Genomic DNA, 28,000 nt, shown 5'->3' with positions numbered 1-28,000 from the left:
CTCTCCGAATACGTTCATGCGACTTTGTCGCGCCGGCGCTAGCATTATACGGTATACGGTACTTCGATACAACTTACGCCGAGAGTTCTGGTTCGACTCTCACCAAGCCCCCACTGTTAGGCGGAGGATTGACTCACGGACAAGCCCCCACTGTTACGGTTTGCTGGTCCATACAAGCTCTTATTGTTACCTGTCCTGGACAAACTCCAACGTAAACCTCCTGAATCTTGTTCTCCATTCAGACACTCCTGAATTAGCAAACAAGCCACGCCATGTCAAATCGTTTTAAAACAGTTTATATACAAACATATATACATGACGATTCAGATTCACAAGTCCGTTGTTCACATAGCGATATATCCTTTTTCTAGTCTGTCCTCCAGACTTAAACGTGTATTATTAACTCGTCACAATATATGCACATCAAAATAAGACTCATAATGAGAAAGTAAAAGGACATGGTAAGAGAGGGAGAGAGAGAAAGGAGGACAGAGGCAGACAGAGAGAGAGAAAGAGAGAGGGGGAAAAATGTGTGAGAGAGAGAGAGAGAGTTCAGGAGCAAAGAAAATTATGTAATATCTGACAAATCAATCATAATCTAATAGTCATAATGGTGGTGGTGGTACAGTAGTAGTAGTAGTAATAGTTGTAATAGGCCTAGTAGTAGTGGTATAGTAGAAGTAGTAGTAGTAGAAGTAGGAGGAAGAGGAGCGGCAGCATGCAGCAGCAGTAGTAGTGGTAGTAGTAGTAGTAGTAGTAGTAGTAGTATATAGTAATAGTAGAAGTAGAAGTAGTAGTAGTAGTAGCAGTAGTAGTAGTAGCATTAGTAGTAGAGGTAGTAAAGTTGTAATCTATAATTAAATACGTAATATACATCTCTATTATTTTAATGCATTTAAAGTATTTTGCAAACAATCAATTCTTGACACGTTGCTTCTTGCTGGTTTCATAGTACCATCTACATTGTGCATTGTAGCAACAATATCATGCATCATCACATTCCTCACCTCCCTAAATAGCATTATTTACTATTTTCATAAACAACACGCAAACTCTGTTCTTACAAATCAAAGACATCACTCACAAAACATTTACTTCCAGACAATATGTATTTTGAAAGATGTATGATTTATTGCATAATCTTCGAATACAGTATGATACAACATTTTCAGAAAATAGTTAGATATCTGTATTTCTTTTTTTAAACTCCATATGAATGCATGTATATACAGTATATCTGCAAAATAATATACAAAAATGACATTTGTCAAAATCATTATTTGGCGTACAAGGAGTAAAAAAATCACACAAATAGAGAATTCAGAGGCGATATATAACCTGATTTATTATGACGAGACCTATTGTACTCAATTTATCGTCAGAGTATCACTTTTCATATTTCAAGGTGATAAAGGATAAAGTATAAAATATAGTACCGCAAGGTGGTGATGAACAAAACATAAAATAAACATCAATATTCCAATTTTTCATTCCAGCATATGCGATTCCATATTTCGGTAGAGCGTGATGAAATATCCTCACAACCCAAATTTGGCGGGGAATCGGCCCATGGGGTCCCAGAATATGGCTTCATGAATATATAATTAGTCCAATTAATGTATTATTGGCCTGGTTCTAACTGATAATTATGAACCAGACAATTAATAATACCAGGGTATTTTGATGGGGGCGAGGTAACCTTTTTCTCTCACTTGGTGCAGAACTCTCTTTTCACACTCTTTATTTTTCTCCATTTTGTCTTCCCCTCTTTTTTTTTCTTTTTCTCGTCATCCCCCCCCCCCCCCCACAACTTGAAGAATCACAGGTGTGAGCTCTTTGCCCCTCGTGGCCCCGCCCTTACTCAAAGACATACACAAAGTTAAGTTATCTATGTATGTGCTGCCTTCCGACGAAATTGCATTTTGAAAGACTTATCATAATCTTACAAAATAAAACGTATTTTCAATGGGCATTGATAGTGTCAAAATCTATTTGGCACTCGTTTCGTGTAGACATAAATTGAATTACTAAAAAGATCGCAAAATTCAAATACAGTGAGTACGCTGCCGCCGAGCCACAGTCCGAGAGAGCCGCCAATGTCACCTAGAATAAAAAAAAATAGAATATATTGTAGAATTATTGATGAAAGCAAGTCGAAAAAAAATACATATTAACTACTTATTCTTATGGATATTTAAACATGGGAAAGATTGTGTAGCAAACATGCAAAAATCATACTGCAGTGTGTTCACAGTGCGGAACACAATGTGAAATCATTTTCACACTGTTGACTAGAAAGGGGAAATATGAGTATTTTAACAGCGTGAAGCCGATTGTCACATAGTTCATTATGTAAATATACTATGAACACACTTTGAAAATGCTGTTTGACAAATTTCGTTTTTGCTCCCTTGACCCCAGTGAGAGAGAGGGGAGAGGGAGGGAGGGAGGGGGAGGGGGAGGGATTCAAACATTAAAAAGAAGTGCATGAGGAGTGGACTTACAAAGTAAACTGAAGAACGTATAATCAACCTGTTGATTTATCTGTTGAATACTCATCTCTTGAAAGTATATCGATAGATAACATATATTTTCCCTGTTTGAAAAAGAAAACGAGAGAGAGAGGAAGAGAGAACATGTATGTATTATTGATCAGACAATTCTTCGCTTCCACAACGCGCAACGGATCTACGAACAAAGTACATGTATTGAAAATGCATGGTGGCCCTACACTCGAGTTAAGGGTTTGAATGTGCAGCCTACTCATGCCTTGTGTACTAAAGGCTGTTTTGTATGTGCTAGTCTTTGCGTGGAGGCACTCTTGTTGATCAAAGTTTCAATCAGGATCTGTGCCTGCAGACTACTGAAGGGGCATCGCAAATAGACCAATCGCGAATATTGACGAGATTCACGACGTCGCCAATTCGTCGTGAAATTCGCGAAAATATTCACGATGTCGCCGATTTCGTCGCGAATTTTACCACGAAATTCACGACATTTTCTGTGAAAATGGTAGGTTTAACTTCAAATTATGATCCTTTTGTAAAAAGTGCAATAAGTATGTAGATTTGTAAGATCTAAGGCTGCCATCGCCTATAGACAAATCTAATTCTAAGTAAGTTGTTGAAGAATACCAGCAGGCTAGATCGATATGTCTCATTTCTTAATTCAGTGCCAAGCCCATGCCAACATGCACGTGTTCGACACGAAATCATAGCTGTCTTTTGGCGCTTGTATGAGGACCGCCCAAGCAAGCAAAAAAATTCGCGACGTCGTGAATTTCGTCGTCAATATCCGCGATTTGGTCTATTGCGATGTCCTTTCATGGCCACCATATAAATGCCGGTCAAAAGTTTGACAAAGAATAGCTGAGAGGTCTCTGTCGCAAAACCGGAACAGCAGTTTCGTCCTAAGTTTCAGAGCTGACAAAAAATTACAAATGTGTCGTTTGTCCAGAGTCAATGACTAAATCACTATCTTGATTCACCAATTTTCGACAAAGACTTATTGGCTGTTCTTTGTCATGAAGAGCACTTTACAATACATTTTATCTGTTCTTGAATTCTCCGAACGTCACTGTCTTCATATTGACCAAAAGATGGTGGAGTTCAGAGGAGACTGAAACCCTTGGAACAATTCAGATTGTTAAAAAAATAGAAGAATCAGATAAATTAAAGTTTGAGAAAGATTGGGCAAACAATAGGACAGTTATGAGCATTAACGTCGAGGTTACTAATGCCGTGGAGATCATTCCACTGGCAATGCAATCAAGCTTGTGATGTCACACACGAACAATCCTTCCCCTTTTAACACTAAGATACACTCCAAAACATCTCATTTTACTCATTCTGATGATAGTACATACTCTTTGTCAATTATAAATATTTTGAAACATCTATCAATCACCCTCCCATGTAACAAACGACGGAGCGATAACTTCATCTTATTTTGCCATTTTTTATTCTGATTAACTTGATTTGACGCTATATCCCTTTTATACTCACGGAAAAACCTCTGCAGGAAAACCATATAGCGCAGAATAGACATTGGTCCAGAACGTCGACGGGAACTGCGTCGTCGAGACTGTAGGCTTGTAGGTCCGAAAACTACAAGGCACTGGACAATCGCAAGTATGGTTGGTTACAAACAGCGCTGCATGCATACAAAGTAATGAAACGAAAAAGTACTGAGGGGAAAGTTCTTCAAAAAACGGGCATATTGTATCAGACTCTATATTTTGCGAGTGGTAGAGAAGGGGAAGGGTTGTAGATTTCCAAGTGAAATGGTACCACAGGTAGCGATCCAGGGGGACGGGGTCGATTTTTTTTTCGGGGAGGGGCGATCCCCTCACCTCGATATTCAAATCTTAACATGTGTATATATTTTCTAAGCATTTTTGGATCAAACAAAACAATATCACAAAGTTCACTTATTGGAAAAGGTTGCAATAAACTACAGATTAAATAAGAAAAACTTAATCATCTGAAAAAAAAAATCAAATAACCATGATTAGATTCAACTACAAAATGGTCTTACCGGAATTTGGAAAAACACAAGTATATAGTTCCCAGTTGTTGCACTCCACTAAAGAATCGTTTTCTGTTGATGAAATTATAAAAAATGATCGAAACTAAAATTAGTATCCCTTAGCTGGTGTTACGTATAATAATTCTTATTCATGTTGACACAAAATCACTTGAAAATATCATGGATAATATTCTCTTCTGTTTATGGTCGGAAGGATTGGAAAAATCCCAAAGTATATGAGTATCATGAGAGCTACGCAAGCTTTTAATAATCGTTCTGTACCATAATTCACCTCCAGTCCACAAATAAATTATGCTTTAAAGTTAATATTCCGGTGTGTATATGGCGTAACTTCGTTAATTTCCATTCGATTTTGATGAATGCCTCTTTTTTATATTTTATAACTCCGTTAACTCCACTCCTTTCTTCCATTAATACAAAATTCGTACATTCATACCATCTTAGAGGTCCATGCCATTGCGTGGCATGCATTGGTGATCTTCAGCTGGTGCATCTCTGACAACTCTGTTTACCATGTTTACGTGTATTCCTGTATCCTCTGAGGGAGGGCGCTATGAGATTATTACGTCACATGCAAAAGGTCTATTTAGTTGAACTTGACATGTGAAGAATATTAAGCCCACGTTTAAATTAAGTTTTTCAACTCACCCGGAGCAGCCCAAGGTACGCAGCCGCAGTGTTCAATATAGAAGTCGCCTTTGCATTCATGGTCGCACTCCGCATAGCCGTAGTGATCAAAGTATTTTAATTCTTTATCTTCGCACGAACCAAAGGGGGGTTCCAGATTATTTACCTGAAAATTTAAGAAGTATACACTGTAAAACGCTGTTTAAGATTTCAAGCGCATTGTTTAGGCCCGTTGCTCTATCAACTATCATTGTTAGTTTTAAACAGGCTGTTCAGTTTTTAACAAGTTGTTTAAACAGTTTAATTTTTTTTAATTCTTTAACAATTTAAACAAATTGTTGTTAGAGAGACACATGTTTAAACAAATTGCTGAAGTTTTTATTGTGCAGATAAGAAATCAGTAAGAATGTATAGGGCCTATAGAGGAAAGATAGATCTGAGACGTACAACTCTATAGATGTTAGGCTATTCACTCGATGAAATAAATGGCATCACCTTAGATCGTCACCCCCCCCCCCCCCCAATCACAAAACCCTTGCGCCGCCCCTCTATAAAATACAAATTATAAAATGATACATAATCATCGAGAACATTGGTAAAAATTCCACGCACGAGGGATTGGCAGTTTGGAACAGTTCTAACATTTGGACTACTTGAAAGGTAACAGGTGTGTGTAATTGTACGGTAATGCCAGGGCAGAATGACCTGTATAATATGTTTTATAAAGTATAATGATTTGGGTCCTTGTTATTTGATCAACCATCTTCAACTGGAAAACCTGACCGGTCATGTAGAACGATAGCAAATTTGTCTAAAAGCTGAAATAGATAACTGGTCACGTGGTAGATTTCAGCCAATCACGTGCTTAGGATTCATACCACCATTAATGTTATAAAGTCAACAGAGAATGAGTTGCATGTTTTCGATTAAGATGTGACCCTTACATTTTTAACCACTTGTGGATGTATCCCTCCCCCCCCCCTTCCACACTTAGCGAAGATTCAATCCTGACATCAGGACATTTTGTAGCTAGCCCAGGTGAACTTACATCGGTCACTTCGATTCCGACATGGGAATGGGTTCCGGGTGAGATACCGAAGCCGTGATCTTCGACCATGGGCACGGAATCGTAGTCGTAAAGAAGGATCTGGAATCCTGCCGAGATACGATTGAACGGTCCGAAGAAGTACTCCCACTGTTCGACATCAAGCATCAATTCCAACCCGTACGCTTTACCTGGAGTTGGGATATAGTGCAATCAATAAATTAACTAATAACATGAATTAACCAAACAATCTATCGATGAGTCAATCAATAAATTAACTAAAAATAATTTACTATTTTTTTTTAAAACAAGTGCACATCTAGTTTCCAATAATGCATATAGCAATATTAGCATTTCCATTTATTTGAAAGCTGGATAAAAGAGCATTGTAGATTAAATGCCTTGCTCACGGGCATAGGTGCCGCGGCCGGGGATCGAACCCCGGACTTTCCATGTATAGCCAGGCGCCTTAAGGCCACCGCACACCTTACGACTGGTCTGCGACTCGATTTCAGAATAAAATGTAATAGAATTTGATGCTAATATTGAGACTTGGAATATCTTACTGTGTAATGTTCGAAATCATCGTGCGAATACCTATGATCAAATTTGTGACTATGCTATCATCCTTCTTAGAATAAAAGCGAATTTAATATCTAGTCGTAATGACGTCATATCAGTCTTACGATTGGCTACGATTTGAACCTAATTTGGACTTTACTCCAAAATAAGGGCTTGCAATCTTTCAAAATTGTTATAATATTATTATTTCAATTAATTTCAACCTCAAATAAAATGATATGTTCCATTCACATCTTCAGAAAATTAGCAAAATGCGATTTGTTCCTAAATCGGGTCGCAGACCAGTCGTAAGGTGTGCGGTGGCCTTTAGACCACTCGGCCACGGCACCTTAACTAATAAATTAATCAATCGATCAGTCAATCAATAAATTAACTAATAAATCAATCAATCTATCGATCAGTCAATTAATTATCCAATCAATCGATCAATCTACCAATCAATCAGTCAATGAAAGAATCAATTAAAGATTCAATCAATCGACCAATCGATCAATCAAATCTAATGAATCAATCAGCTAAAAATCAGTCAATGAACTACTCAATTTAGGCGTAATAAAAAATCAATCAGCGTGTAAAGCAATCAATTAACGACTAATCAACCAAGCAACCAAACAATCTACCAATCAATCAACAAATAAATGATTATCAATTAACTAATGCAGTCATCTACAGTCAAAAAACCAATCGATTTTGCAGTATACCAATCAACCAATCAATCTACCAATCGAACAATATTAATGTATAAACCAATCAATCGTCCTACCTGCACGTTCCACGGTTGCAGGTGGGTAACCATTATTAGCATCGTTGAAAATAAAACATGGTCCCCATTCGGTCAGGGCTACCGAGAAATTTGCCTCTATGTCAATATTTGACCCACCAAATTTTGCACTTTTAATAAAAAAGAGAACAAAATGTAATTAATACTGATTAACGGTATAGGAGTAGAAGTGATACGTTATAATACAAAAATAATGATGATAATGACGATGATGATGGTGGTGATGATGATACATTGATATAGATGACAATGATACTAATATAAATATTGATAGTGACGATGGCAATGATGATGACGCCGACAATGATAATAAATAATTATATTAATTGTTCTTTATCAAACATTAAAGGAAAATATTTTGTCCTCTTCCTTTGTTTAATTTTCACCCTAACGTAGAGTCAGTTCCCTTTAACATCTCTTGTCCTATATTATAAACCCATTGTTCCATATACACCATTAATCAGATAATAAGAAGTTGGCGCATCAGCTCTAGCAGCGGTAGAGTAGTAGGGGTTGCAGAAGTAGAAGCACATTTTAAAAATCATTTTGCATGTATTTATTCGTTCTATTTTATTTTATTCATGAGTCTTCTTTTAGAAGGGTGGCTCCATCAATAACTAGAATACGGGGGCCCTTCTACATAAATACAAATATTACATACATAAGAAATGAGCAATGTCAAGTTTTGTACAAACAATTTCAAACAGCATCAATGAGACAGGCTATAACGCCAAAATAAAAGACTAAATGATGAATCTGACTTATCATCATGATCATCCATAAGGTGTAGCAATTGGGTACCCGGTAGAAAGGAATTCTTTGAATGCTCGAGCACCTTATCAGGGTAGCCGTGCTAAAGTCGGTGTGATCGTATGAAGCGTTTAGAAACATTGTAATTATGTATGAATGTTGCATATTAGCATTATCATTATTAGTATTGTTGTTATTATCATCATCATCATCATACTCACAATAAAACAGACAGATTCAGTTCTTGGGCGTAGTTTTTCATCAGATGGCTCATATTGGTGGAGGTCAGTAGATCGTAATAATCATTCATGTCGAGAGAGGCGGGATCAGTAGCAGCGGTGGTCAGGAACTCACCAAGCTCAGTTCCTGATAGTAAGGAAGCTCTGTGAACAAATGTCAAGAGATTCGATAAAACATATATATACTGCAACGCCATCAAACCTAATGAAATCCCTTCCTACATCGTTAAGGGCATACAAGAAATGGAACCTTGGACTGATCCACTGTGTTATAGTACCAATCCAATCAATAACAATGTAAACTTCGCACGAGCATTCACATTACTGTCCTCATTTACTATGGGGCTTCTATGGAAGTTTAAAAGTGCCACCCAGATGTTCAGATAATAATCCTTGGAAAAGATGATGAGATGACAAGATCTTGGATCTCGCCATGTCTACATCCCGTGGGAGAGATAATCAGATGACAAGATCTTGGATCTCGTCATGTCTACATCCCATGGGAGAGATGATCAGATGACAAGATCTTGGATCTCGTCATGTCTACATCCAGTGGAAGAGAATGATCAAATGTCATGATCACCTAACTCGTCATGTCTACATCTCTTAGAAGAGATGATCAGATTACATGATCCGTGGATCGAAGATCTTGTCATCTGATCATCTCCTCCACTGGATGTAGACATGATGAGATCCAAGATATTATCATCTGATCATCTCTCCCACAGGATGTAGACATATCTCGACATGTGGACAATTTTTCTAAGGGATGTAGACTTAACAAGATTTAATTATCTGAACATCTGGGTGGCACTTTTAAGCGTCCATAGGCTTCAGATATGACTAGGACGCGCAAGAGTTGGGAAATAATTATTATTATAAAATGGTAATATGGGTCACAATCATTTAATGGTTGAAATCTATCACATGACCAGTCATGTATTTCAACTGACGGGAAAAAATATTAATGACTGGTACTAATGACTAGTTCTATTGACTGGTCATGGTTTTGGCATGAGGATGGTTAATCAAATAACAAGAATCCACACCACTATCTTGAAAAAATATATAATACATATAATTTTTACTCGGGTATTCGAATATTATTACACACACTTGTAACATCTGAAAATTTTAGAATTAAAGGAGAATGAAACTCTTGGAGCAAGTTAGCTTTTGTGAAAGCAGAAAAATCAAAGAATAAGATCAACAAAAGTTTGAGTAAAATAGGACTAGCAATAGAAGAGTTATGAGCATTTGAATGTCGAGATCACTAATGCTATGGAGATCCTCCTATTGGCAATGCGACCAAGATCTTTGATGTCACAGATGAACAACTCTCCCCTTTTGGACACTGAAAATATACCACAAAACATCTCTTTTTGCTCATTCTAATCATATGACAAACGATTCATCAATGATATAATATTGTAAAACCTCTGTACTTGTCCTCTCATAAAGAGAACACCTCACCTTGTGATAGACTCTATAAAAGTGAGAATATAAGTGAAATAAGTAATAAAGTAAAGAGGGAGTTGTACGTGTGTGACATCACAGATCTTGGTCGCATTGCCAATGGGAGGATCTACATGGCATTAGTGATCTCAATATTCAAATGCTCATAACTTTCTTATTATTCATTCAATCTTCCTCAAACTTTCAACAATATGTTTCTTTGATTTTTCTCTTTGATATGGATTCAGCTGGTGTCAATGGTTTCATTCTCCTTTAAACGCCCGTGGTTATGCCTCGGGCGTGATAAAACTGTTCCGAATGTACTTCGTGCGTTTAATTCTTAGCAATGCCCTCGATGGTGTGCTTAAAGGGGAATCCAGCCTTTGCCATAAAATGTTGTGTTGGGAAGGAGAAAAATAATTAAACAGAATGGTGAAAGTTTGAAAGAAATCGGACAAGCAATAAGAAAGTTATAGCTGCTTTAAAATTGAGATCACTAATAGTATGTAGATTTCAAATTGGCAACTGGGTAAGTAAATTAACTTTCCCATAGGCCATGTACTTTATTATTAGGGATTTGTGGTTTTCTCCTAAGTACCCATTCCCCTGGGGCAGTAATCTAAATATAACCCAGGTAGTATGTGTCCTCATGAAAGAAAAATATAATTTGAAATAAAACTTTTGGGAAAAATGACATTTTAGGCATCATATGTATTGGAGTACATGGAAGAGTAGTCCTTGCCTTACATCACTATGACATCCCATATGCGGCCAATTTGAAGTCTCCATGAGTATAGTGATTACCAATATTTACAACTTTTAAAAATTCATAACTTTCTTGTTGTTTGTCCAATATTGTTCAAACTTTCACCTATCAACTTGTCTGATTTTTCCTTTTCTTATAAAAACAAGTTTTTATTTGGGTTGGATTCCCCTTTAATTAATACTATTACCTGAATGTGTTATAGTTACATATTGCGACTGAAGGAAAGGTGATTGGTGCAGTGTAGTTGATGGATACGTCCACGCTCTTAGGATGACTGGCAAAATGCTGTGCCCTGTCAACGACTTGGTAGGTCAGAGCACCAAACGCACCCATCACAAGTAAAAGCCAGGAAAATCTGAAATTTAAATAGGGAAAACGATCATCATTGTAGGCCTATATAAGAAGTGTATAGCAGGAACAGAAAGGAAAATTACAGATAAATCAATCAAGAAAGTCCCAATACTTGAATATTTTGTAAATTGCCAATTCGTCCACTGCCAACTCGTCCACTCACCACATGGTCTACCTTCATTTAGTCTAATGCAATTCCGTCCATCAACATTTCGTCCAACACCCATTCGGTCCAATAACCATTGGTATTGGTATTGGTATTGGTGGTGATTTTTTACCTGATTGCTAAGAAAGCATGAATGCTTGTAAGCAAGCAACCAGAGGACCGACGGCTTAAGGTCCTCTCCGAAGGACCTGGTACTGAGGATTAATGCCTTATACCAAAGGGCACTAGCGCACCAAGTGAGAATCGAACCCGGGTCACCGGAATACGAGTCCCCTGCTCTACCGACTGAGCTATCGCGCCTCCATTTTGTCTAATAACCAGTTGATCTAATACCCATTATCTTTTAATTCGTTTTGCACATTTAACACTTTAGTTTAATTAGACCAAATGGTATATGGACTAAATGGCTGTTGGACCAACTGGTTATTAGACGGAATGGACTAAATAAAAGTGGACCATGTGTTGAGTGGACGAACTGATGGTAGACCAAATGATAGAAGACGAGTTGGCAATTAGACGAATTGGCAACCGAATATTTGACATTATTGTCGGTATAGGTCAAGAGGTACGAGGGTTAATCACACACCATTCAAATCACAACATAATATTCAATTCAATTCATCATTTTATTTCCAATTCATTAAAAAAAAACAAGTTGATACCATGATCATGTACAGACAAAGAGACAATACAAAACATATCATCAGAACATAAATAAATACAGACGAAAGTGTTATTGTTGCCAAGGTACCAAGTATAGCAAACGAACAAAAGCAAAGACAAACAACAAATTAAAGAACAGAAACAAATGACAAAATGTACAGGCCTACTCATCGGATCTATCATATCCTTATCCTAAATGCTATATACTTCTCATTTTTGGTTCCATCTTTATCGGGTAAATTGGCGACAACACGGGTACGCTGGGTGGGCAAGGATTGGTATTGGTATTTATTTTCCATATCACAATGTTAAAAACAATACAAGGTAAATGTATGTACATAATAAAATCAAAAGTATAGTGAGATGGCTGGATAAACCCACTCAGCTTTGTTAATATAACAAAACTGTTCTTCCCTGGGGTCCAGAGAATACGTAACAACAGTAACTGTACATAACATGACATAACAACAGTTACTGTACATTATATAAAATAGAATTATACATTAGAAATAATTGAGCTAAACAATAATGAAAAACAACAAAAAGAATGCAAGAGAATACATCTATACCCTAACGCGACCCCCTCCCCCCACCCACCCACTTGTCGCTAGTATTTCTTTTAAAGGTCAGGGCAAGGCTGAATTATCTGATTTAAATTTTTATAAAAAGTAAATAGGCTATTTGATAATTTTATTGTAGATGGTAGATCATTATATCCTCGTGATCCTCTATATAAGAACGTTCTTCGACAGCATTCACTCTTGGGTTTGGGAATTTTAATATTTCCTTGCGATCGGAGAGAATACGAATAATTACAATATTGGAAATACTCTTCTAAATAAGGTGGGGCTAAGTTATGAAGGGATTTGTATACCATTATGTTTAAATGTGATTTACGCCTTGATTTGAGAGACTGCCATCCTAATTTGATATGAATATCATTGTTTGAAACGTGATTAAACGGATTTATTTTTAAAATGAGACGTCCGGCCCTATTTTGTAATTTTTGCAAACGGTCAGTGTATTTTTTGCTTGCCGAATCATAAACAATATCTGCATAATCAAAAAGTGGAAGGATAATAGAATTGTAAACTATCTTAAGATTGGATTCTGATATAAAATGTCTAAGACGGGCCAGAAAGCTGACTACCTTACTAATTTTAGTGCACATTTCGTCAATATGTATATTCCATTTTAACTTTGGATCAAGGTACATTCCCAGATATTTAACAGTATTTCGTTGATCAATGCGTTTACCAGATATAGTTACATTTAAAGTATCACATTTAGATAGCATTGTCCCAGTCCCAAATAACATGCAAATGGTTTTATTAACATTAAGACTTAGTTTATTACAACATAACCAGTTATGAATTTTACGGAGATCAAAATTTATATTTTTTTCAATAATATCAATATTTCTATGAGAATAATATAACACTGTATCATCTGCATATAAATGCAATTTGCAGTTTTTTACTTGTATTATGAGATCATTTATGTAAATTGTAAATAAAATTGGTCCAAGTATGGAGCCCTGAGGAATTCCATAGTTTATATATGATATATTTGATATTACAGACTCTATTAAAGTACACATCTTCCTATTATACAAGTAACTTTCGAACCAGTGTAAGGATGTTATGTATGTGAGGGAGCATAGCGACCGAGCAGTGTTATGAAACGTACGGTTTTATGGAACAGCTCATGGTCTAATACCTGACACAATAACATCAGGTAAAAAGCTTCCTCGGATAAAAAAAGATGAAGAGTATACGTGCTTCTTCATTGAGTTACATGAATATGAACTGTAGAAGTGGATTTTAACAGATCAAGAAGCAAAACACATACAAGCCACTCGACAGGGGATAACAGGCGTGATCTTATAAAAAGGGTGAGCACTGAGCACACATGTTCCTATTAGGTTTCAGACCATCCGTGTCAAAGGGAATACAAAAGATAACTGATCGAAGTGCGATCGAACGAACCATGTAAGATCGAAGGGCCCTTTCAAAGACATGCATGGGTGTATATACTGAACAGATTAGTGAAATGGGAAATAAATGAGGGGCTCTGGTGTAGTCAAGATCCCTGATTTCATCAAGAGACAGGAGAGGGGCAAAAGGTCAAAAGGACAAGTCCACCCCTATAACAAGTTGATTTCAATAAAAAGAGAAAAATTCCAACAAGCATAACACTGAAAAATTCATCAAAATCAGATGTAAAAAAAAAAAGTTATGGCATTTTTTAAATTCGCTTGATTTTACAAAACAGATATAATGGTCAGTTAACAAATGAGGCGACTGATGACGTCACCCATCCTCTATTTCTTTTGTATTTCATCATATGAAATGTGAAATGTTGTAATTTTCTCCTTATTGTCATGTGAAAGTTTTATTCCCCCGAAACATGCGGAATTACCTTTGCTTTAATATTTTGTGGTTCAGCACATTTGGTCCTTATCGTCAAATATTTAAAAACTGAAATATTGTATAATTCAAACAATAAAACACAAAAGGAAATAGTGAGGGACATCACTGGCTATCTCATTTGCATATTACCAAGTTGTGCATATAACTGTTTTATGAAAAATTAGCGAAACTTCAAATTTTAACATCCGATTTTGATGAAGTTTTCATTGTTATGCTAGTTGGATTTTTCCTTTTTTAATAAAACCAATATTTTCTTGGGTGATGGACTTGACCTTTAAATTTCGTTTGAATACGCAATGGTTGCCCCTCTAATCATCAAGGTGAATCGACAATAACTTGCCCCTTCACTTATTTATGTAAACCCACAATTGTGTTTCCTTTCAATTCCCTATGTGAACCTACAATCATCATTCTGTGTGAATCGGCAGTGGCTTGCCCCTGCAATCATTTATGTGAACCTACAGTTGAGGCCAGAAGTTTACATACTCCCTGGAAATTCAAAGAAAAGTTGATACTTGCCAAACATCATCAAATTTACTGTATCTTATAAAATATTTGTGCTCTCATGACAAATTTGATATCAAACAAATAAGTATGTCATGCCCCTTCATCAGGAGCTGAAAAATATTTAGGTGGCATTTTCCCCCCAAATCTTCATATTTTAGACAAATTACAAATAAAAACTTTACCAAAACATTTCATATTTGTGCTATTACTTCTCAACACAAACATTTCACATCACACTGTTTTGTTCAGTGGTTACATATCATGATAAAAAATGTAATATAAATCACAGATTTGACATTTCTATATTTCTATGAAACGATGTTTGAAAATATAAATAAACAAAAGAATACATTTGGCACAAATTTTACTTTTTTTCTTCAAAGAAAATTCTACCTGAAATATACTTTAATCCCAACATCATCCCATTCATGTGAAAGAGCTTAATACGCTCTTTCATTTGATACCAAATTTGTCATGGTAGTATTTATATTTGTGAAGATATAGTAAATTTTACAATGTTTGGCAAGCGAACAAATTTCACTGAATTCCATGGGTGTATGTAAACTTTTGGCCTGAACTGTACATGTACAATATTATTGCTTGCCCCTTCAAATAATGAAACCAGAAATACCTGCCCCTTCAAACGTTATAACCTAGAGTACCTTGCGAACTGCAAACATCATATGAGCCCACATTGGCTTGTCTCTGCAATCCTTCACAAACCCCCCCCCCCCCCCCACAAAGGCTTGCCTCTCCAATCCTTTCAACCAACAGTGCAGCTTAAAATAATAATAATATAGGACTTGTATAGCGCACGTATCAACCTTGCTAGGTGCTCAAGACGCTCCCATATTACCCCGGCTAAGCTAGTCTACCGATTCTGATGCGCACAGCTTTTTGAGGAATTACTTCCTGCCGGTACCCATTTACCTCACCTGGGTCGAGTGCATCACTGTGTGGATACAAGGAAAACACGCTATGGCTAGGGTTCGAACCCACGACCCTCTGTTTGAAGGGCGAGAGTCAGAACCACTAGACCACGACGCACCCACTTATAACCACTCCAAACATCTATGTGAACCCATGATGGCTTGCCCCTCCATAACCCCACAATGGATTGCCCCTCCCATCCTATGTGTACTCAGATCATCCCAAACCCTACCTTCTCCACTTGACTTCCGCCGGGTTGAAGGCATACTTCATCCCTCCGATTCCGATGGCATCAGGAACAGACCGGTACAGGATGGCCCACCAAGACACCTTGTCCCTGTACCGCATGTGGAGCGGGATATCATCCGGGAATACTGGAGGAGGAGACTTGCTGGAAGGAGCCTGGAGCCCTCCACTCACCGTCTCGATGCCCTTCTTCTCCGGGAGGGTATCCGCCTCCGTCTCCACCGCTGGAGCCACCTTGATCAGGCTCCTGGGCATGTTGAAGCCCGACTTCTTTTCGTCACCCTGTAAATGCACGTGATACCAATGTGATTTCTATTAATGCGGTTCACTGTGAATCGTAAAGTCATCAACGGGGAAATTCAGCTGGGCACTAAATCAGCCAAAACTAATTTCATCAATTGAAATCAGGTCTTTAATTTTGATGGAAGAAATAGTTCTTGTGAAATCTATACGTTATATCTGTATGTCTTTTTAAGTGTAGCACTGGCAGTGATATGCTATGACCTGACACTAATTTTGTGGAAAATTTCGATCGCGAAATACTTAAGCGTTCGATAATTGTCTCTACAACAATGCCTGGAGGATACAAACATAATTCTCGCTCTCCCTGAAAAAGCCTCAGCCTTTCTTACTCCTCTATCCTCTTCCTCTCTCCTCTCTCTCTCTCTTTCTTTCTATCCCTCCCCGTATCGCTCTTTAACTATATATATCTCTCTCTCTTTTCTCTCTCTCTTTTCTCTATCTCTCTTCAAACTTGAAACAGTATTTTTGCTTTCTGATCTACTTTTAGCTAGTTTAACATTTGAAATTGTCTCTGTCGTTTTTTCATCAGGTGTATGTGCTTGTGTATGATGTTTCCTACCCGCGTATTAAGGACTGAGTGAATAAGAATAGAAGAAAACAAGTATCATTCGGGAGCCTATTTAATCTCACTATTCTTTCTTTTCATTGAAACACCCCTTCGGGCGAATGTCAATATAGAGGTAGAAAGTGGAAAGAGCTTAAATGATTTTCGTCACAACTGTCCTTGTGAAAAGATCGCAGATAATTATACCTTCTTTGTCCAGGAATGCATTTTATTTTTAATGAAAAAAGATTATTTCACATCTTTATGCGCTATATTCATGAAAATGTAAATTATTCAAAGAGAATTTATTCAGTTATCAAGTCTTTCTTGCTCTCACTCTTTCGAGCTCACAATCTCCCTCTCCCCTCTCTCCCCCTCTCTCTCTCTCTCTCCCTCTCTCTCTCTCTCTCTCTCCATCGCTCTATACACCCTCTCCATCTTCCCTCTTTCTTTCTCCCACCAGACACTAACCTTGTGACGTAAAGCGCCTTTCAAGTAGCGCCATTACGTCATTCACTCGGGTAAATCCTTCTTGCACTCCCTTTCTCTTAAGAAAAATCATTACGTGATTTCACACTGTTTGTATCAAGTGCCTCCCGATCAACCTGTCCACAGTTAATAATAATAATGATATAATATTATGTCTATTTATATAGCGCAGTTACTATGTGCATATACTTGGTATCATTACGTTGTAGCTGAGCCGCAATAATAGACGCTAAAGCATTCAAGGAATAAAAGTAATCCTGCCGGTACCCATTCCTAGACCAGTTCACCTCATGGGCAAGTTTGTACAATATTGACCTTTCATTTCTTCCATTAGGATAGTCAAATTTCAAAGCAAGATATTACGTAAGCTAGCCTGACATAGCAGGATGCACAAATTGCATAGACCAGGCGACTAGAATAACACACCAATGAACACTTTATAAAGGTACATGTTGCATTTATACTTTTAATGCATTCGCATGTTGCTATTACAATGTACTTGGCCAACTGTTAAATACCAGTAATTTACTGAAAATATTGTTGCTTTCCAACATGTTGGAAACACATCTAAAAGGAATATAATTATGAATAATCAAGACATCATAGTTGGTATTATATCATTAAATATTAAACATCGCATTAAGAGTTCAAATAACCCTCTCCTGATCATGCGCAGAGTGGAACTCCGAACTGGCTTATTGACAGAAGCGTAAATATGTCTGGCAATTCAAGGAGTTAAGCCGTTTTGCACTGAACAAACAGACATTAATCAATTTTACAATAAATTGTAATAGTACATGTATAGTGAATTGCCATGTTCGAAAAGAGTAAAGTAGGGCCCATACGCAGGGGGTAACGCTGGGGTATCTTGATACGGAGGTAAGACATCAATAATTGACGAAAATGCTCTCAATTAACAGGGGTAGGTCTAACTGGTATAAAGCTATACTCCATTCGGAATTCTCTCATTCTATATAATTCTTACTCCCGCTTTTAATTTCCTTCCCATATTATTCATCTTTCACAAGAGGAGCGGACGCCCTGCCCCATTTAGCACCGCTGCGTCTGCCTATACGAGAACTTGTGGTCATAACGGTCACCCCCCCCCCCCCCTCCCGTAGCCATGTAGCATGCATTTCCGTGCTCCTGGCCTTGGTTGTTTACATTCACATTCATCGAATTATACAAGTGGACAAAAATCTTTACCGTTTCCCAGAATGCCAAATAACAGATAAAGAGAAAGTCAATATCGGTAAGTGGTTTCTCTCTCTCCCCCACTTCTCGATCTCTCTCCCTCTCCATCACTCTCTTTGCCTTTTCATAATGGCAAGCCCATTATGACATTTTAGATGACAAATTCTGATTTGTTGCAGCACAAACTTTTGAGAAATATATGATTATTCAATGATTTATTTGGTGACGAAAGTCAATTTCCAAATGCCTGAAGCTGTACATGTTATTCGACGTATCCGATGATAGGGATAAGTCGATAACAATATTTTGCCGTGGGTGAGGGGGCAGGACATTTTTATAGCTGCAAGACAACGTAAGTGTGACGAGGTTTTTTTTATTATTATTTAAATAGTGGGATAGGCATGGGTGTTACACGGCCAAGACCTCTCTATTCGACATGGTTCTCTCTGATTTTTCACCTTTAAATAGTCACTCCTTTTAAAGACTTTGGTTGTGGTCGCCATCCCCATACGACGCCCTCCTGCTTGCCATCCTACCGCTTTCGATATAAAGATTATATTCCATCGTTTCTTCCAGTGAAAGCAACGAACATATTTTTATTTTATTTTTTAATCAACATAATTTTGTGGTGCAGGTGTTATGGCATTTATTGATAAATTTATACAGTTTAACAAGTTTCTTTATATAATCCAGAAGGAAATAAAAGCATAAAATGTAACAATTGTATAAATTTGATGAACCAATAAAAGGAACATCTTAAAACTACAGAAAACTAAATCATGTACATGCAGGGACCGACGTTCTCACAAGCATTTCTACTCGTGCACTGCACACAAAAGGCATGCAAAGGACAAGAAAAGTATATGCAAATCGTTTTCTGCTATTGGCGAGGCCGCCCTTTTCAAGGGGCTTTTTCATTCCTTTTCAAAACGATTGACGTTTGCTTAGAACAATCATTATTTACTTCTGAGATTTCGGTTTATTGTTCGTGACGACGTACAAACAGCATGTCCCTTGTCATGCTCTGTCATCTTTTTCTCATCTCCTTTAACAAGATCTTTCTTTTTACCCTATCAAATCTGTTTTTATTCAAAATTTCCATTCTATCCAACACCACATTATTTTGTTATATGATATTCATGATATAGAGAGGGGATTGCTTCCACAAATCTTGATTAGGTAAATTGTAATATTGAAACGCAATAGGTTCTAATGCAAACACATTTTATACTAAAAAATGGACGTATTTACCCCGATGATGACTAAATCAATGTCCATGCCAATTAGACTTTTTAAAGTCAGCACAAAGAAACTCAATTGCTCGTAGAGCGTTCTATTTTCTTATACATCTCCTAAAAGTATTTGTATGTGCATCAGACAGTTATACCATGCAAAAATTATTCAGTAACACCTAAAATTGATGTACTAAAATTTTCCAGATTTTACATCTAGTCGGAGTGTTGCCCACACCCTTTAAAAGTATGTTTGCATTCGGTAACATTGTCACTTCCAACGAAAGCTAATTTTTTTTTTATTCTTGTACTTAATAACACTAAACTGAGTGTTACAAAAGAAACCCAAAACGCATGCATCTACAGATTAAAACACTTTATTTTCAAATACAAGAAAAGGGCGAAATTTGGGAGAATTGTATTTATACATGATTATTAAAATTTTAATTATTTATAAATGCAGGGGTCCACCATTATGTTTTCCTGGCGATTTGTGTCGACTTGTGTCTTACTCAGATATAAAATTTTAAAACGTCACAAAGAGCAAAATGTAGACGTCAAGGAATTTTATCATCAACGCTTCGCCCAATACGCCAAGACTATTATGTTTATCAAACGTTCCGCATTCCTTTAAACAGAATGTAAATTATATATCTTATTCAAAGTTTCTAACACAGTCCTATACATCAATGTAAATTATTGGACAATGGACATCGAGAAATTCAATTCGTGGGAAGTGGGTGGGTGGGTGGGTGTCGGACCAAAGTGGGTTAGCAAATGCGGTCATGGCTATTCCCGGCGTAATCTTGTCATGCTTGGAGTTGGAGGGGATATTTATTGCACTGACGAAATCAATGCAATCTGGTCCTAATTAGAATTATGCAATGAATATAATTATAAAACGAATCCATTGGTTATAAGTGTTGATGCAACGTAATAACCTTTGCCGGTTTGGACAGTTACCATGTTTGCCAGCGTAAACGTTTTCGCGCCCTATAACAATGGGGTCTAATTTGACTTACCCGCCGTGATGCCGACATGTCGTGACTTTGAAAAGTCTTTTCGCTTTCCGTTGATTAGTGAGTAATAATTGCCGAGATTGCGAACAAATATCGATCGTTAAGAAAAACACAAGTGAGTATATAGATCTCCTTCCTGCTTAAGTTACATTATGAACTGATTGATACTCCAGTAAATCAATGTCTTGTTGAAATAAATGAGGGTCTATGCATGGAGCTCCGTGGTCTTTGGGTCTATCATCGCATCGCTTCGTAATGTCAACCACTCATTTCTTTGAAGAGAAAGTCAATGTGAACTATTAGTAGAGCAGCGTAGGCCTATATAGTTCTCTTTTTGTTGATCAGAGTGTTTACCTGAGAGGTTAATTAGTGATATATGTCATGGTTATAAATAGAATCCATAATTAAAGTTAGAAAATAATGTCCATGAAAGAAACACACACAAATTGAGTAAATGGATGGATAACTAAACACGTAAACCGATATATTTTTTTAAATTACGATAGTTAACGCTTAAATTGTTCGTGAGAGCCTTTAAGTTAAATCAAAAAGATAAATATAAAAAATAATGCTTCATTAGCAGCTTTTTACTTCACTCGTTCATCTGTAGATTATGATTTCTGGGCAATTATCCAACTGAGCAAATAATTTGTTTTTATTACCCAATTTGGACAGAATTCAACCAATAGTTATGTGAACAGTACACTGTTAAAAAATTTATCCTTAAAATAAAAGAAGTTCCTGCAGCAGAGTCTCGAAAACACCTGTAATCTTACCAGATTGGGTTATCTTACAGAAAATTGGTATTTGGTGTATGGAACCTTAAAAATTTCCTTAAAGTAAACAGCCTTTTCCTCTTTTTAAACAGACCTGTTCTGTTAAATTGCAGAAAAATTCCTGTTTTATGAATTTACAGAACAATTCTGTTATTGCTTTCTGCAAAATCTTCTCTTTTTCTGTAAAATCGGGTTTTTTTTTAACAGTGTATGTTGCCCAGTGTTGATAGTATAAAAGAGGAAGAAATGTTTATAATTGATTGACATAAATGAAATAAAAATTGCAATCAAAATGACGTAAAATTTAGGTGGCGCTGTTTAATTTCGAGCTCTGGTGCAGAGGGTTGCAAAATTGTGTAGAGTTTTGGCGTTTCTTCATCTACTTGGTAAAATGCCTAAGATATCACTTTAAAGCATACGTACAAACGAGGGAGTGAAGTGACTTAGCTGCTAACGGAGCAGTTTTATATAAAATATTTTAATGAATACAATCCGTGAATAACATTTTTTGAATTCTGTTTAACAGAGCCTTTAATTAAATTTGGCCAATTTGTGTTTGTCAATTTACTCAATTCCACTGAAGAAATTTCTTTCCTGTTGTTTATTCATGAGTATTATTTTCTAACTTTAATTATGAATTCTATTTATAACCATGACGTCCGTCCCCAATAAGGGCTGATGTAAACTCTCTGCTCAAAAGAGTTATTAATAGGCCTCCGCTGCCGACCATTCATCACATTGCTTTCCAAATTCTTGTGAACAGGGCGATGTTATGGTAGATTGATGTGAGGGAAATATCATATCAAAATTACATTTTCATTTTGCATGTTCAAAATATTACAACTAGATCTCGATTACTATTTGTTTATAAATAATTTTACCCCATGCGCCAGCCCCCCCCCCCCCCCAAAAAAAGAGAAAAATTTTGTCAATTCGCCAATCATGTTGCAAGAAAATATTTGAAATCAATCGCAAATTTCAGATGAAAATTCAAAAGTGATTGATATTGGTGATTGATCGATTTTAATTGAAGCGAATCAATTTATAGTTTGTTTTTTTTTTCTGCACGTGAAATTGACTAGTGATAAATTGCAAGTTTCTTCCAACACTCCATAAGTGTTAAAAGACATTAACGATTATCCCTTGATCGCTGATGAAGCCTTTATTTTCTTTAACCTGTTCAATGCAAGGTGTCTGAAAAAAAAACTTTCAGGTGTTATTATTTTGGACATTGTTCAATTTCCATGATCTTCTTTTTGATGTGTTACTGGATAAGTATTCCACGACATTTCCTCCGGCAACAATTGCTCCAATGGAAAATCTACACGTGAAGCCAAACCTGAAACCGAACCTCCAAAACTAAATAAAACTTTATCAGGGGCGGATCCAGCCTTCGCCAATAGGGGGGGGGGGGCGGAATTTTTTTCAGCCATATGTTCCTCCATCGGCCGCTCGAACATGATTTTTTTTTAATTCTTTGAAGGGGTAGTCGTAATAGTTACTTCTTAGCTTTATTATTTTAAATCAACATAGATATATGATGTCATAATCTTTATTTATATAATGCGAGCGCAAAGCGCGAGCAAATTTTTTTTTGAAGTTTCATGTAGCTTTATAAAATTTTGACATTCTAGGCAATGTTTGTTATCCTGAAAAAGATGTGTATACAACTATACTACGAACGCAAAGCGCGAGCAGAAATTTTTGATACACGTTTTGAACTGATCGAAAAGGTAGGCCTACCTACTGCTTGCAGTTAGCCATGACATTTTTATCTAAAGAGTGTAAATTCTATGCACTTTTTGTAACTTAAACAGAATAGGTATATACAGTGGCGTAGACAGGTTCGTACACCTGGGGGGGATGACTGGGCTGCCAACGCTAGTGAGGGCGCGAAGCGCCCGAGCGAGGGAGCGAAGCGACCGAGCGGGGGGAGGGTGTGGGAGGGGGGTGTCCCCCCTCCGACGGTAGGGAGCTTTTGCAATTTTGAACTTGAAATCGTGCAATCTGATGCATACTTAATGAGGTAAAATAACACACACAAGCGCGCACGCACACACACACATACTCACCCCCCACACACACACACACACGGGTGCGCGCACCACACACATACTACGCCTTGAATGGACAGACATACATCGACAAGATCTACACACCGTGGCATACGAATACAGAATGGACTGACACATAGTATTGCATATTGAACCACACTACGTATTTATTTATCTCTGTGAATTTTGCTGTTACACCTCTTCAGAAAAAAAAACAATGTCAACTGTAAACACGCAGGTATAGTCTTTGTTGTCTTGATATGGGTATGTGGTTATGAATGAAAACAGCCTCTGTGGCCATTTGTGAATAGAACACATAAACAACAAACAAATAACAATATGTCTGTTCATTATAAAGCATAATGAATACGTACATACTATGCTTTTTTTTACCTCAAAGAAACAGGCATAGTATCCATAGATGGATATTGGCTGGCGGCTCATTAACATACAGATACAAAAAACATAAACAGTATCACTATGATCCATGGAGTAACAATACTGCTCTGTAAGTTTGTGAAGAAATCGGAACCATAACGGCATTGCATCGTTTCAAATTAGGGCATTATTTACTTCTATTTGATCTCAGTCTTATAATAGTAATAATAATAATAATAATAATAATAATAATAATAATAATAATAATAATAATAATAATAATACAAATAAAAAATAATACTAATACAAATAATAATGCTAATACTAATAGGTTCCTTTTATCTCGCATTTCAAGACAGGGTAAATTCACACTGCGCTTTACATGAAACAAACTTCTTTAAACATTTCAAACTTATGTCTTCATGCATCAATCAACATACTTTAAATGAATACAAAACAAAGTGCATCTTAAATAAAACAAAAATAAATAAATAGTTAACAATACAGAAAAGATGTAGCTGCTGCAAGCTTAACAACAAACTAATGTATACCAGTCAGTCCTGATATCAGTATTAGTGTAACAATAGTCATATAGTGGGATCATGAAGTTGAACAATTCATGATTATACATAATTATATATGTTTGTTTGAATAATACTTGATATAAAGATAATAGTATGGTACTCTCTGTCACGAATTATTATGTATACTGTTGTATCACATTCATTTTCTATTCTGTTTTAGATTGCGCTGATGCATTTTGCACACAATGTATAATGCCTATAACACGAGTGGGCCAGACCACACATGTATTTCAATAAAAACCGACTTGAGAAAATAACGTGTATATAAATATATAAATAAATAAATAAATAAATGCATATAATGTATATATATGTGTATAAATATCATATACCTGTAATATAATCTGATATAAACTAATAAATAAATAAATAAATATAATACATATCATATATGAGAAGGTATTGCTAGGTCTCGGTTCGTGCCTGAAAAGTAGTCTCGATGAAAAGAAAAAAGTTGTTGCTTCATTCCCATACCAAAAACAGCTTGATTAACAGTTGCCAATCAGATAATAGAGACATGCGGTAAGTTGGTAAACTTACTTAAGGAGCATTCATGGCTCAACAAACAAACATATCGGTCTCTTAGTCAGTTTTACTTTTGTAGTCTTGCAAATTTGTGTCTTAGAAACCAAATATCTTGCGCCTCTTTTCGTTCCTGCCCAGTAAATACTTGTAAGATTTTCTTTTTTTTTACCGTCTGAATTGGCTTTCACCGTGTGAATGCGGCTAATAACAAAAAACACAATTACAATAATGATGAGGATTATTATTATCATCATCATAATTATTATTATTATTAATATTATAATTGTTATCATTATTATTATTACTATTATTATCATCATTATGACTTATTAAGTAACCAAATATCATTCCCCAAAACTTGGGGGGATGATTGTACATGCCATCCCCCCCACCTTGTGAGGTGGGGGGGATGCATCCCCCTCATCCCCCCCCCCCCCCCGTTGTCTACGCCCCTGGGTATATAACTTAACAATTGATGCGAGCCGAAAATTTCGTGATTTAGACGTAAAAACGAGACACTCTATTCATGTTTTGTAAATAATGAAAAGGATGAGTAATTGGGGATCTTCCTTACATTAATAATGCGAGCGCGAGAAGAAAATTTTATATACGTTTTGAACTAATCGAAAAGGTAGGCCCATACCTGCTAAGGACTGCTTGCACTTAGCCATGAAGAAGTTAGATAAATAAATGAAATAAAAAAATAATAATAATAATAATAATAGTAATGCGAGAGCGAAGCGTGAGCTGAAAATTTTTGACATTTCTACATAAAGAATGGAAAATTTTAATCACTATTTGTAATCGTGAACAGGATAGCTATATAACTTAACAATTGATGCGGGCGCAAAGCGCGAGCGGGAAAATTCGAGATTTAGACCTAAAAACTGGACACTCTATTCATGTTTTGTGAATCATGAAAAGGATAAGTAATAGGAGATCTTCCTACATTAATAATGCGAGCACAAAGCGCGAGCAGATGCACGCGCGTGATTCAGATTAAATCCTAGAATCTAGGCATTCTAAATACATCATTTATCATGAAAATAAAAGCGAGCGCGAAGCGCGAGCATAAAATATTTGACACTCCGATCTAAAAAAAGGGTCAATTTCAGATTTATATTTCAAGCACTTTGTAGGAAAATTGTGAGGTGGATATAAATCGCACTTAATAAAGAGCTAATATTTTTCATCATTATTGTTTTTTTTAGTTTTGACATATAGGACCGGGACATCCTTAGGACATGTCATCATATGAAAATGGTGACTATCTTTCTATTCCTCTTGCTAAATGCGAGATGAAACAAAGGGGGCAATTTAATTTTAAATTGATATCTTATTTATCAATGCATAATGAGGGCGCGGAATTAATGCGAGTGCAAATCGCGAGCCGTAATTTTAAATAAACTGTCATGAAATAAGGGGGTTTTAAGTAGTTTGTTGTGTAATCAATATTGACACATTAAACTCGCCAATCAAAATGCGAGCGTGCATCGCTATAGCTGATACGTTTTGACAATCAGACCTGAAAATTGATATTTTGAAAACTTTATGGAATACACGAAAATAATAAGTATCTGGTAAATCTAAATTTGCGAGCGTGCAGCGCGAGCAGAAATGTTAATATTTAGACCATAAAACTGAAATTTTTACAGAGCACTTTTATAAAAATCAATTTGTAAATCACACGAAATAATGACAGTTCGATTTCCGAGGTGAAATATGTTTTGTATATTGACTTCCAATTTTGGTATTTAAGCTCCATATTGAACAAGTAATGTAAATCACCTAACAGGCAATGCGAACGCGAGGCGCGAGCGAAAATTGTATATAGTGACATGAAAGATTTTTTACATTTCCCAAGTCTTCCCCTCATTTAAATGTGTTTTTATTCACTCGTCTTCCTCTTCTTCTTTTTTTTTTCTCCTCTCTTTTCCTTTTTTTCTTTCTTTCCTTTTCCCTCCTTTTTTTGCTCCGCCAATGGGGGGGGGGGGCGGGCCCCTCGGCCCCCTTGATCCGCCTATGCTGTTTTGTATATTGACTTTAAAATTTGATATTTTCAGCTCTATATTAAGCAAGATATGTAAATCACCTAAAAGGCAATGCGAGCGCAAAGCGCGAGCGAAAATTTTATAAAGTGACATGAAAGATTCTTTTCATTTTCCAAGTCTTCCCCTCATTTAAATGTGTTTTTTTATTCACTCGTCTTCCTCTTCTTTTTTTCTCCTCTCTTTTCCTTTTTTTTTTCTTTCTTTCCTTTTCCCTCCTTTTTTTTGCTTCGCCAATGGGGGGGGGGGGGCGGGCCCCTCGGCCCCCCTTGATCCGCCTATGCTGTTTTTTCAATATTGACTTCAAAATTTGATATTTTCAGCTCCATATTGAGCAAGATATGTAAATCACCTAAAAGGCAATGCGAGCGCAAAGCGCGAGCGAAAATTTTATATAGTGATATGAAATTTTTTTAAATATTATTTTCCAAGTCTTCCCCTCATCTTATTTTATTCACTCGTCTTCCTCCTCTTATGTTTCCTTTTCTTTCCCCTTCTCTTTTCCCTTCTTTTTCCCCCCTTTTTTTGCTCCGCCAATAGGGGGCCCCTCGGGCCTCCCTGGATCCGCCTATGATTTATTAGAATCCTAACACTAACCATATGCCCTATCTAAGACCTGAGCAAATGTCGTGTCACACATATTCATTTCTGACTAGAATAGTGAAAATATTAGTTACATCCGGTCAAAACTCATTCTACATGTACATAAGTCATGTTAAAGTGATTGGTTAACATTGGTTTGACTTTTAAAAATCTGAGCTAGAAG

General features: G+C 36.6%; 1 protein-coding gene across 1 annotated transcript; it reads right to left on the bottom strand.

The window, feature by feature from the left end:
* Positions 1–1,109: 1,109 nt before the first annotated feature.
* LOC129261148 (acid-sensing ion channel 1C-like) lies at positions 1,110–21,162 on the bottom strand. Its single transcript, XM_054899205.2, has 11 exons — positions 20,873–21,162; positions 16,075–16,370; positions 10,981–11,148; positions 8,555–8,716; positions 7,566–7,693; positions 6,224–6,411; positions 5,197–5,341; positions 4,537–4,599; positions 4,005–4,152; positions 2,505–2,596; positions 1,110–2,103 (listed from the first exon to the last, which is right to left on the bottom strand). The coding sequence occupies exons 1-11, from the start codon at positions 20,888–20,890 to the stop codon at positions 1,982–1,984; spliced, it is 1,530 nt and encodes a 509-aa protein (XP_054755180.2). The 5' UTR covers positions 20,891–21,162; the 3' UTR covers positions 1,110–1,981.
* Between the last annotated feature and the right edge of the window lie 6,838 nt (positions 21,163–28,000).

Source organism: Lytechinus pictus, chromosome 5 (assembly GCF_037042905.1).
Source record: "Lytechinus pictus isolate F3 Inbred chromosome 5, Lp3.0, whole genome shotgun sequence".
In the NCBI taxonomy this organism is placed as follows: domain Eukaryota; kingdom Metazoa; phylum Echinodermata; class Echinoidea; order Temnopleuroida; family Toxopneustidae; genus Lytechinus; species Lytechinus pictus.
The sequence above is the reverse complement of the archived record's forward strand: the minus strand, read 5'-3'. Positions and strand labels throughout refer to the sequence as shown.